Genomic DNA, 13,124 nt, shown 5'->3' with positions numbered 1-13,124 from the left:
AATTATTTCTGCTATGCTAAGAGATTTCCCTGGAGTGGAACGCGCGAAGGGAATCTAGAAAAATGCGGTCGTTAAGCTCCCGTCTCTCGCAGTTTAATTAAAAAGTTTAAAGTTGCTTCACTACTAACGTTCTGGGCTAAAGGACAGGCGTCCTTTGAATGCACCTTCTTCTAAATATCGCGTAACTCATTAAATTCTTCGGTTTATCCTGAAACGATACTATCTTCTTGTTGCATTTGATTTTTAACCAATGACATATTATACTAAGTTTCAAAGTTATAGTACTATAAAATTATAAAACAATTTTTTTAAGTATTTATATAACTATTTTATCTCATGTATATGATTACATTTTTTCGTATATCCTATGCCTATGGCTATCTGTTTCGTCAAAATATACAATTTTTAAGTTCCTATATTAATTAAATTGACAGTAATTATAACAATCTTCCTTTATTTCTATTCTGCGAAGAATACTTTGAAACGACTGAATGGATTTTCTTCTGCATAACAAAGCTTATGTTGTATCTTAGACTTTTGGAGACGCTTAAAATATACAGAACGAAAGTCACGTGCCATGGCTAGTGAATGACATACATATGTGGAGAGGTTTTTAGAATTTTGTAACAGTTGTAGCTGTCAAATAAAAAGTAAAAAAATATATCAACCTTCAAATACCATTTCGAGGCTTTTTCTTATCTGTTTATTAATGTACGGCATGAACATGTGGTAATTATGAATAAATTACCCTGAACGTTTTCAATGAAACCAATATAAAAGAATACGAAATTGCCGATCTAAAAGGAGTTAGGAATTTAGCAGTTCAGTTGATGTAGAATTTGTTTTTAAATTATGAATAGGAAATATAATTTAATAAGTATGTTTGTTTAAAAATACAGGATAACTAGAAAATATATTACGTTACCGGTTTGTTTGAAGTTCAAAACGATTATAAGTTGCGCATATATTTTTTTGTTATTTTGGTAACTTGAAATGTCAGTGTGTCAAATATCAACCAAAATTCAGTATAAATCAGTGTCGTGTACGCGGAAAATTTTACGCATCGATGGATCAAATTGTCAGCAGTGGAATTGGATGCGTAATAGAGAGCATGCTAATGTAGCTAGTATAGCGACTATTTTAATAATGTATGTGATGTCCCGGCTAGGAACCAACTTAACATAATGCACAGGTAGGCACATATACTATATATACCGTCCGCGTTGATCCTTGACATATTTACTGTTATGTATGCCGTCTTGTTTGCTTGATGTTGTTTTGATATGTATTACAGATATATATACAAAAATGTGCACGTTTTTTTGTTAGTTCTCTTTACTTATTCAAAAGAGTAAGCTGAAAGTCGTGCGTATTCCACATATTAAAGTCTATATTGTTACAAGTATTATTATACGAAAGCTTTTAATAATTTGTATAAAGCAAGTCTTTGAATGTTGTTAACTGTCCGAAATTTTAGTAATCTGTTCGTGCACGAGCCTAATCCGTAACGAGGGACGTTTAATCTTCTTAACGACATGTGGTGTGACTTAAATATTTAAGTTCTATAATATTTTCCTTACTAAATAATTAAAAAATAAACGAAGGACATACAAAGTAATTTGGCTTCGTAATAGTGATGTTGAATATTATTACCGTGATCATTATTTAGGTGAAATTTAAACTGTGAAGATAGTAAATGTATTATATACACCAGTGACAAGTTAAACCAACTAACCGGACAACCGCAGTGAGAACGCTGTGTAACCAAATATCTGAGAAAGGATATTGTGAGCGGTCCTCTGCAACGGTCTCTGTGTTAGCGTTAATTTCGAAAGGCTGACAATGTGCGTGAGAATGAATGTTTGCTACCCATGGTACTGTTATATATTTGGACTGCCGTACACTAAATGAAATTTTGTTTGAACGTGTCATATTCACTTCGACTTTATTATTTTTTTAATATACTTCATATTAGAGTATGAATTCATTGAATTGTGTTCAAGTAGAAAGGAACTATTGAATAGGGGTATTACTGTAAATGATGTATTGGATAGGTCGTTTTGTATTTACTATTAATTATGATGTATTTATAAAAAATAAGAATATAGCTGTAGTCCAATATAAGGCCTGCGATTATAGGTGTCGCTGGCTAAGTTTTAGAGGTGTTTAATGTATGTGGAGTTAACCGACGAGTAAAGAGAAGCGTCGGTGCATTGTCCAAGGACTAGCGGATGGTTTGGTCCCGGTTCGTTGCGCACGCGCTACGGACGACGACCCGTTCCATTAATAAGGCTGTGTTTCCACCTGAGACCTTTCAATATACATAGAAAGTCGATTTGCAATTTAAAAAGAATAATGTTTTACTTAGAATTGTCTTTACTATTCGCATACTCATAATTTTTTTGCGTTGTTCTACTCGATTATATGTCTTTATGCCTATAATATGTCTTGCTCAGATTTATGGTAAAGGTTGTTTAAATACGGGACTGCAAAACGTTTCATCCTATGATGGGATTCAAAATATACTTTGATATTAAATAATAAATACGGTTGCTAAATGCAGTACACTCCCGGAAGTGTAGTAGCGATTGCGGCTAGCTTCACATAATACGGTAATATATGGTGCTGTAAAGTTGCCACGTACCGTTAGCCTAATCGCCAGCTTTAGTATCACTGACTTAACTGACGACTGACGCATAGCATGAGATTGAATGTTAACCTCTCGAGGCTAGTTTCAAGGTATTGGAAATAACTGTGAAACTAAGCTAAAATATAACTTTCATGGTTAAAATAGTTCCTTTGTACGTCTGTTGTGTAATTTTTAAGGATGATATATTAGAGTTTGCTAGCAGTTTGTATCTTGGGATGCTAAAAGGTTTTTGTTTAATCATAGTTTTGTGAATTTAGACGGACCGTTTACAGCAAAGTCAGAGAGCCGTCTCGATTTGTGTTTGAAAACTGTACATCCGCTGGGAAATTAAACTCTTGGCCGCTGATGTGTCGTTAATATGTTTTGACGTCCCAACCAGGTAGGAAAGCCTGACTCGAGTTGTTCATCCGTTGAAAGTATATACAGATTTATATTCCACCCTATTCTGTTACCGTCGCGTTGAAAGGTTGGAAATTAATCAGTTTTCATTATTTGTTAATAGATAAATCAAAGTAACTACGCTAAAATCTGACTTCACTGAAATAATGAGCGTTTTTTTCATCTAATAAGTATGATTATAAAATCTGAAATCTGCAAGGAATGTTGGTTTCTACATAAAGAATAAGCCTTAGCGTTTACGAATAAGTTATCTATAGCACTATATAAACGTTATAACTGAAGAAATTATTGCGCATTACTTTTGGTCTTGTATTGAGTCGTAAGAGCGGGACAAAACAGATTTCGATATGACGAAATTAGATTTTTATTTGATCTGCCAGATGCGACCTGAAAGTAGTTCTAGGCGGTTTAATCGTCTCCTACTAAAATCAACACTTAAAATACTCATCGTATATAAATATGAAACAAAACTATCAAAACAATTTTTTCTTATAACTTACGTTGAATTTTTTCAAATACATAATTCTCATTGACTCAATACGTCTTCTATATACGTAGTTACGTCTTTTGAACATAACGTGTAGTTTGAAATGGAGAAAAACCAGCTGTAAATGGTAAACTTGACTATTTTCATGAGAGTATAAGAGATTAAATGATAGAGTATTATGATCACTGGACACGATTTTCTAGGAAATTATTAGGTGTGTTCTATGCACGATTCGCTTTGGAGATGACTAACAAAGGTTGTTATGAAGGTAACTGCCGGTCTCTATAGATATTCATTTCAAGCTACAAATGTTATACGAGAGAAGAACATGTTTAAATTGTGTATATATAAGTTTTTTCCTTTCATACTATTCTTTGTCATCAGGTTTGAAATACCTTCATTCCGCCCGCATTCTTCACCGCGATATCAAGCCGGGGAATCTTCTAGTGAACAGTAATTGTGTTCTCAAGATATGCGATTTCGGTCTAGCCAGAGTCGAGGAACCGGACGTCACCAAGAACATGACACAAGAGGTCGTCACACAGTATTATAGGTAAGCATTGACTAATATTTCTTTTAGAAATATATAGTATCGTATATTTTTTTCGGAGCTCCAATTTGAAATCTATTTAGAAGTTTTCATCCAGGAAGTCACAAAAGGATTCCAATCACGAACCTAATATGCTAATACGTCACAGTCAGCTCAGGTCATTGTCCAAACACGGATGGTCCATTGTCATCGAGGACAGCGAACGGGAGTTGGTCGTAGTTCGACAAACAAAATAATGTCATCCACAAAAAAAATATCGATATGTCATTTTACAGATTGTTTTTCACAAGTATAGAATTGGCCGCTATTTTTTATACTCACACATACCTTACGGATAGTGCAAAGCGAACAATACTTATAGAGTAAACGTATAAGTAATTCGATTTGTTCTCGTTCCAACCGGCACTTTCTTTTTCGCGTGTTCCTCATAAACCTCGTATTATATTAGTATTGTGGATGCGAGGATCGACCTTTATTATATTTGCTTTTATCCGGGAAGCTAATACATAAATTTCAATTTGTTTGGTTATTTTTTTTTTCTGACGCAAGACTGCGAATCATTTGTAACTGTCGTAAAGAATTACCCGTTTGAGTAAATATTCTGTGGTTTATGAAAGTAAATATTTTTTTTTATTATGGTTTGATTTTGGTTAATGTGTAAAATTTTAAAGTTTAGCTTATCTGTGTATCAAATTAAATTTTTTGTACTAGTAGAGAATTATAACTGAACCTTGAAAAAGAAATTTTATTATGCTATGTAATATTTTAATGCAAATTTCCTAATAAGTAGTCATGTAAGGTGAAGTGAAGGTATGCGTGACCTTTACACCGCTGACCACTATTTTGAAAGTGGGCCACGGCTAGCTCATCTAACTTCATATATTTTCGACTTAATATGTTTTCGTGATACCTATCCAAATTACAGTGGAGTGTGTTTGAAATGCGAAACTAGTATTCGCGACTCGCAAATGGATATTGAAATCTTGCCCGTAGAAAACACTTCGAGGCGAATTCGATATCACATGATTTGGCCGTAATCGAAATAAAAATATATATAGCAAAATTTGTACATATATGAATTAAATTGGTATCAGTTAAATTTGTTAAACTTAGAGTTATAAAAAACGATAAATACCGAAGAATTGGTCGTTATAACCGGATTATTTATAATAATTCATATAGAAATCTTCTTCCATGAGAATGTAATATTTTCAGAGCTCCTGAAATTCTAATGGGCGCGAATCATTACACGGCGGCGGTAGACGTATGGTCGGTCGGTTGTATTTTTGGGGAACTTCTAGGACGACGCATTCTGTTCCAAGCGCAGAGTCCCGTGCAACAGGTTCGTGTTATTGTATTATAAAATAATAAATTTGGTAATAAATGTTCCATATTAATAAAATATGTTACTAATATAAAATTAACGATGTCAAAGAGAACATGGCTTTCGCCGGATTTATTGTGACATTTACAGAATGCTTTGCGCGATGTAAATTGAAATTTTATCCAATATTTCAATATAATATTTAGATAAATAAATAGAATTTTTTTTTTGTATTATATTTATGACATTTTAGGTTTAAAAGTATTAAGAATGTCTGCATTTTTATGATTTCGATGAAGTGTTATATTAATTTTATTAATTAATTCATAGGTTTGTCATTCATTTTTCTTGTAACTCATTTCAGCTGGAGCTAATAACCGAATTGCTGGGAACTCCTTCGTTGGAGGACATGCGGTATGCTTGCGCAGGCGCACGTGCCCATATGTTGAGACGAGCGCCGCGGCCTCCAGCGCTTGCAGCGCTTTACACTCTATCCGTACAAGCGACTCACGAGGCTGTACATTTATTAGCGCAGGTAGGATATTTATTAATTAAAACTTTGACAACTTATTTTGTCATATTTTTTGGAATAAAAGCGTATAACTTTGAGAGGTATTTTGTTTGTCTCTAGATGTTTGAATAAATTTAAATATTTTCAGATGAATTAAACTTTACTTATTCATTGAGGGTGAATTGTGGAATGATTTATGCAATTAGTTAAGATACTTATAGATATATATGATTTGAATTTTAACAAAAGGAATAAATATAGTTTTCTGACTAGCAGAATTCTTTAACCAATAACACCGTTATAGTCAAAGTTACAGTATTATAGTCAAAGTTTTGCGAGAGTAAGTGGTTTTCTCTTCAAGTTGCTAGCTGAAGTATTACGTTCAGTTTAGTAATATCGAATATCGGAGATTTGGAATGTTTCCGACCCGTCAGTTACAAAACCACGGATCGCTATAAATATATAAGACTTGTTTCTACGGTTTTAAACAAAAATATAGACCTGTCACAACCTTTTCCCTTATACAGTTTCACTGTTCACATTTTTAATAAGACACATGCGCCCTTACACGTGTATCTTTAAGTCCCACTAAATTGGACACGTATACCCTCCGATGCGGAAAAATTTTAAATCAATCATGTCACGGTTTATTCATGTGGTGTAACATTTTGAATGAAGAAGCAATTATAATTTTCTTTTAATTTTTCCATGTAGTGTCTTATTTGTTATATAACGAATGCTATACATTTTACAAACATGTAATATCATAGGAAGTTACGCTACAGAGGTGTTAATTATATTGTTACAACCGCCTATTTTAGCTGATGTTAAAATTTTGCGTTTATGTCGAGTCTAGTCCAACCTAATTGTCTTAAACGGAAACAGCATAACAGAACGAGAATATAATCCCATCTATCTGATCTGTCGATTTGAAAAGATAGCAAAAACTTCGCTGACAGGATTCAAAGTCACCAACATATATTGAAATGTTCCAGATGCTTGTATTCGATCCGGCTAAGCGTATAACTGTGGTCGACGCGCTAGCGCATCCCTATCTCGAGGAGGGCAGACTTCGTTATCATTCGTGTATGTGCAAGTGTTGCTACAGCGCCCCGCCGGCCGCCAGGCACTACTCGCCTGACCTTGAACCGGTCGCACCACACGCCTTCCACGACGGCTGGGAGAGGAAACTCACTTCTGTACATCAGGTCAAAGGTTAGTCGAGAATCGGACTTATTTTTCAAGTGTTCTTAGGCCTATATAATATAGCTGGCGTTTTCGGATAGCGCTTCGCTGTTAAGATTCTCTTTTTTTGTGGAACCTATATATTTGGGTTCGATTGGGGAAAATGTCATTGAAGATTTTAATCCTTATCAAAGGTGACGCTCTTTGTATTTTTTTCGCGAAGAGGGAAAATAATATTTTACGTTATATAGGTTTTGTAGAAAATAATTTATTTTCTATTATTCTTCAACCACGCAACCTTTAATCACGCAACCTTCTTTAAAATTATTTTTTAGGGTTAATTCAACACAACTTATCACTGAAGTCCTCAGTATTACTCACTGATATAGTTTATGGAATGTTCTCTATAAGGAGATTACTGTACAAATTAAATCTATTTGTATACACGATTTCAAAGTCAACGAAATATACCTAAAAGGTATATCCCACAAAGAAAAAAATCGTGTAAACTGTCACATCTCCAACACTGTCTATAACGATGAAAATTTAGTCACATAAATTTTAATATTCCTACCGAGCCAAAATACTACCGTCGAATATGACATAGGAATACTAAACACAACACGTCAAAACCTGTTAAAAATTCCAGAAGAGATCCACAAGTTCATAGCGGAACAGTTGCAGACGTCACGCGTGCCGCTGTGCATCAACCCACAGTCCGCCGCGTTCAAGAGCTTCGCAAGGTAAGACGACGAGAGCGGAGACAAGCGACACTAGGTGATTTCATTGCATTATAACCTATGCTGAATGCTACGGCCGGTCGATAAATACTGGCTGGCTGGAAACTACCGCCAGGGTAAGGGAGGGAGAGAATTACCCGGTCAAGTTATCTCTAGTAAATATGCATCTATGCATTATTTTACATTAGTTTATTTTTATCGACCGGTCAGAGTGAGTAAGCGCGTTACGCTGAGCTATATAGCGACCACCCGCACTCATATTCGGCCAAGCAAGTTGACGTGTCGACAACACCTTATAATATATATATATATTTACATAAAAAATAATGATTGTACGTCTGTAACTACTCCGACTAATGTTTGGTTGTCCGCACGTCTCTCAGACGATAATAAAACGAAGTAATCATCACAACTCGTGGCAGCGTGTCAACTGTTAGTGCACGTCAGTCACCTGCCAGCGGTATATTATACTGTGTTGAACATTATATCGATGTTATTGATTGATTGCGATAGTTACATGGTGGTCGCAAAACTAAGCCCATACGAACCCCGACCCCCCCCCCCCTCCACCGTTATCCGTAGATTTCTTTTATAATGTTGGTAATTTATTTTGTATTGTAACCGTTTCTATTCGGACCTACCTCCGAGTCCGATTTTTATTTGCATGGTTTTTTTTCTGTTGACACCTATTCCGTTTGTCCGCTTCAGAGCGCGTTAACCACCGCAGTTGGAGCAATATCAACCCTCTTGAAATGGTGGTTAGGTTGTATTATTATTAGCATAATAACGTTCTGATTTTGTTTTCTGTGTTTTGCGGCAGCGTTAGAGCCAGTCCGAAGGCAAAAGTTTGTTCCCCTTTCAAGACCGCCGCTAAATATCTGCTGCTATCGCCAGTGATATTTCTGTGCGCCGCCTAGCGCGGTCACGCCAGTAAGAACGCACGCTATATTGTGATGTCCGATTATATCTGGACGCCGTTCGACAAGGCAATAAAATATATACAGACAGACTCGTCGGTCAATTTATTTTTTTTATTTTGGTAACCTGGTGGCGTGATTGCCTTCGCGAATGGACGTTCTAATTTCAAAAGGGTTGATCGTTGGATAGTGTCCGTCTCGTATTGGGTCGTTTTTGCATGTCCTATGAAGTTTTTGTCCAGAATGTTGTTTTATTTAAAGTTCTTTATTATGTATCATTTCAATATACCTCTGGAGCTTTTGTTTTCTTGCTCAAAAATCTAGTATGAAACAGAATTATGAATTCAGAATAAAGAGTTGCAATGTATTTACATTTTGTTATTGTTTGTTATTGAAAATGTTTAACGTTGCATCCGTTATAATAAATCTGGCTTCAGCTTTTCGTTACAACACGTAGTGCATGTGTAGTGATCGAGGACGGTGCCGACACGGTTGTGGTGATTCAGTAGATGTAGTTTTGAAAGTTTTATTATCAATGCATGGTCTAATATGGCCGCGTATCTGTGTGATACGCGGCCGTGTGGGTGTCACGTGCGGTGTGTAAGACGGCCGCTGTTGCAGCTCTACGGTCGCGCACCCATCAGAGCTGCCGCCGTCGCCGCACCAGTGGGAATGACAAAAGACCGCGCCCAATGACGCCAGGTGACCGCCATATTGGCCGACGTAGTTAAATGTCATCATCTGTCACATTCACCTGTCATAGATTACGTCATCGGTCAGTTTCAACTGTCACAGATTATGCCACCTGACAGTTTCAGCTGTCATAGATTACAAATGTCACCTGTCATAGACTATAAATATATTGAAGAGTTTTTTTTGGATTTGTATTCAGAATTATTTATAGTACTGGATTGGAATGTTTAGTAAAATATCATAAAGTGTATAAAATCGATGACAGTTTGTTTAGTAATATATAATTGCATTTCAAATCTGCTCAACTGTAAGTCTTATGTGTGTCTGTGGCTATATATTTGTCCAGACTCGACGAGTGTGTGATGTTCGTTAACACGATAGGTCTCCTATAAATTAAAATGATTTACGATTATATCTTGAATGTTTTGTATAAGAGATTATAAGTATAGCATTTAGAAGGATAGCGAGACATTGACGGTTGATTAGATGCTAAAAGTGTATTTGTAATTAACATTTGATGTATTGATTATCATACGATTTCTATTCATTATATATATTATATAATACGACCTCTTTTAAAATGTTAAATAAATTTATTCCACTTTTAAAATTATACGTCTTCATAATTAACTGTCACCTTCACAAATGTTACGCTGTTGACTTATGAGAGAATATAATAACTTGAAATGTTTAGTATGTACGCTATAGACTGTCAATGTGGTTCGCTCTTATATGGAGTACCTAATCTTAGACGGTTACAGTTATTTTTATATATCGCAGTTCGAAGATATTTCTTATCGAACAATAAGGAATGACTACCAAATATTAAGGCCTTTATAAAAATTAAAAAAAAGTAATAAAATTAGTCAAGTAGGTTATTTGTTAAATGCAAAGGAAGGTTCTGAGCCGGGATACGATTGTGACGCATTACGGGGACGTTCACTGTCGAATATAATTTCGTATGTTCGTACGTTAACAATGTGTTGCCAGTGAATGTGCCGTAATGAGTGTTTTATAGATGAATATATACAACGAAAGAGAATCGCAAGTTACATAGCAGAACATAACCTACAGCGTGTGAATCGATATACCTCGGTATGTGTAAATTGTTAAGGCTTCGTAGGTGATGAGCGTTCATCTGTATTTGCGATTCTATGTAGACGCGTGTGTCAGTAGGTTTGTGTGTGCCTGATTACGTATGGTGATTGCAAGCAATAAATGTTGCAATATTGTAATCTTATTCGTTTTGGATTTAATTATATTTGTGTTGTATTGTAAGGTCGTGTACAGACGGCGGTGTCCTACTTAATGTGCGCCATTGATCTGTCCGCCACGTAGAATCTCGACTAGCGGCCGTATGTACACGGCCTTAATATTTTAAGCTTACTATTAACACCATTGTATGTAACATCGACTGAACATTTTTACGTAGCTAGGTTAGATTATATTATGAATTGAAAGCAGACAAGTAATAGCTGGGTGATTTATAATAACTTTGGTAACAGTAACTGATACATATATTACAAGCATTTATAGCGTACTAGATTTATATATACAGGTGTCTTAGTGTGCGTGACTTAATGTATAATAGGGATATGTTTGTGAAACGATATCTACATATGTGTGTGTTTCATTAGCACGCTGATTTATAATATAAAGGTAACATGTGCGCGTGTGTGGAGACGTAGCCTTAAAACTAGTTCAAAGTTATATGAGATATTATTGAGAAAGAAATAGTTTTTTTTTTTTTTGTAAATAAATAAGTGCGTAGTTATAGTTAGGCTCTAGTGTGATTGATATAAGCCGTTGTAAAAATCCGCTCGTGTTGGTTAACTGTCCGCTGTATCATTATGCGTTCGGCTTTAAAGCGATTAGCGCTGGATTCAGCGATCGCGTGATGGTGTATCGGATATGTTCGATGGTACAAAATGGAAGCGTGTCCGCCGCCAATACAGCTGGAGTATTCAGGATTTCACTTTATTCTATATATATTTCAATTTGCGATAATGTTCACGTTATTTTTTAACATCGATTATACGATATAATAATCACTCGATGTTTACAATCTCGATGTCTCTCAGCTGATTGCGCGCGACTCACATAGGTCCCACCTTGCCTTAACTCAGAAAACTGTCGCTGTGATCCGTTAGGCGTAATTATTGGAATACCACAACATACACTGTGTGAATTGTATAGAACTATAATCCATTTTATTATTAGTACGTATGCTTAGAAACGCCTGTACTATAGTTATTATATGTTCGCTGACAGCGACGAAGCCGACTAAGTTGTAAATAAGTTGTGTTCACTATAATTCACACCGATTAAGAAAATGTCCTCTAATATCTATGTAAATGTGTTGCGTTTCCAGACTTTCAGAGATCTCGTATGTTTTAAGATTAATATCATTCGCAACTTGTCTTTTAGTTGGTAGCGTGATTTGATTTGTTTGACACGCCTCGTCGGTGACACTTGTGACGTTTTTTCATACTAAATGTATATATTAGTTAAAATATTAAGATTCATGACTTAGTTAATTTTAAGCCTGTGTAATTTTATTTGTGTTCTCTGTTTAATTTAATAAAAATGCAAAAAAAAAAAAGATAAAACTACGGAAGTAAGACGTTTTAAGACTTAAGATTTCATTTCGACTTTTTGTTTACCGTTCGTGTTGTACATAGTAGGTATTCCTGCACTGATGTTTGTTTTTAAGTTACTCTAACATAGTATTAAATAAAATGGCTGTATTGATATTTTTAATCTACATGTCCTTTTAATATTTTCGCTTCAGACGTGTACGATAAATTTGTTTTTCTACTTTAAACTAGTTTTCATTCGTTTTTCTTTTTCTAGTTTTGGTTTATTTCAAACGATGTAAATATATTTGATACGATTTTTTTTTTCAATACGGAGTTAGTTGCGTTTACCATTTTTGCAAACTGCCAAAACTAATTTTAATAATTTTGTAGCATACGCCACGGCGGCACGGATAATACACATCCTGTCTTGAAGTTGATGACAGTCTTAAAGTATTTTATATATAAAAGACATTATTGTTTCGTAATAGTATAGAATAGCTGTTTGTGTATATGTAACTAGATTTTCGGTAATTATTCATATGTAATTTGTCAGTTTATAGCGAATCAATTACGAACGTTCCTGTAGGTATCACCTATACGACAGTTATATATATATAAAAAAAAACGATATGTTTATAGATTCTAAATTTAAAATGACAATATTGAAGGTTTTATTTATTTTTTCTTATGGCAATGTGTTCGCTGTAAACTGACAGTGTTTAAGAGAAGACAGCTTGTTATTATCTGTGTAATCGGTAGTAGCCCCGGTAGAAGAGACGCGGGCCACATTAACAATAAAACTACTGCATAATTGATGTTGTCTCATTTTATACATCCCATCAAATTGTTTTATTTACATACTAAGAAACATCACATATAAGGCCAAATACACAAGATTGTCAGAAGATTTATTTTACCAATTTTTTAGACTTTACATGAAGTATTCTATAAGTAATTATCTTACTTTTATTTACAAGAAAATTGTAATGTGAATGTGATTTCTTGATACTATAAAACATTCTATATAAATGATCTCGGAAGAGATTTGTTTTTGTTTGTTGTTTTCCATCACGAAAACTGTCCGAAAAA

At 34.8% G+C, this 13,124-nt stretch overlaps 1 protein-coding gene across 1 annotated transcript in view; it reads left to right on the top strand.

Moving 5' to 3' along the window:
* Positions 1–12,848, top strand: part of LOC116767189 (serine/threonine-protein kinase NLK) — a 58,895-nt gene extending 46,047 nt beyond the window's left edge. The window contains 7 exon segments of the mRNA XM_032657386.2: positions 3,921–4,089; positions 5,302–5,428; positions 5,775–5,945; positions 6,917–7,136; positions 7,756–7,849; positions 9,385–9,413; positions 9,416–12,848. Coding sequence (XP_032513277.1) covers positions 3,921–4,089; positions 5,302–5,428; positions 5,775–5,945; positions 6,917–7,136; positions 7,756–7,849; positions 9,385–9,413; positions 9,416–9,459 — 854 coding nt within the window. The 3' untranslated portion in view covers positions 9,460–12,848.
* The last annotated feature ends 276 nt before the right edge of the window (positions 12,849–13,124 follow it).

Source organism: Danaus plexippus, assembly GCF_018135715.1.
Source record: "Danaus plexippus chromosome 9 unlocalized genomic scaffold, MEX_DaPlex mxdp_24, whole genome shotgun sequence".
Classification (NCBI taxonomy): domain Eukaryota; kingdom Metazoa; phylum Arthropoda; class Insecta; order Lepidoptera; family Nymphalidae; genus Danaus; species Danaus plexippus.
This window is presented reverse-complemented; position numbering and strand designations above follow the sequence as displayed.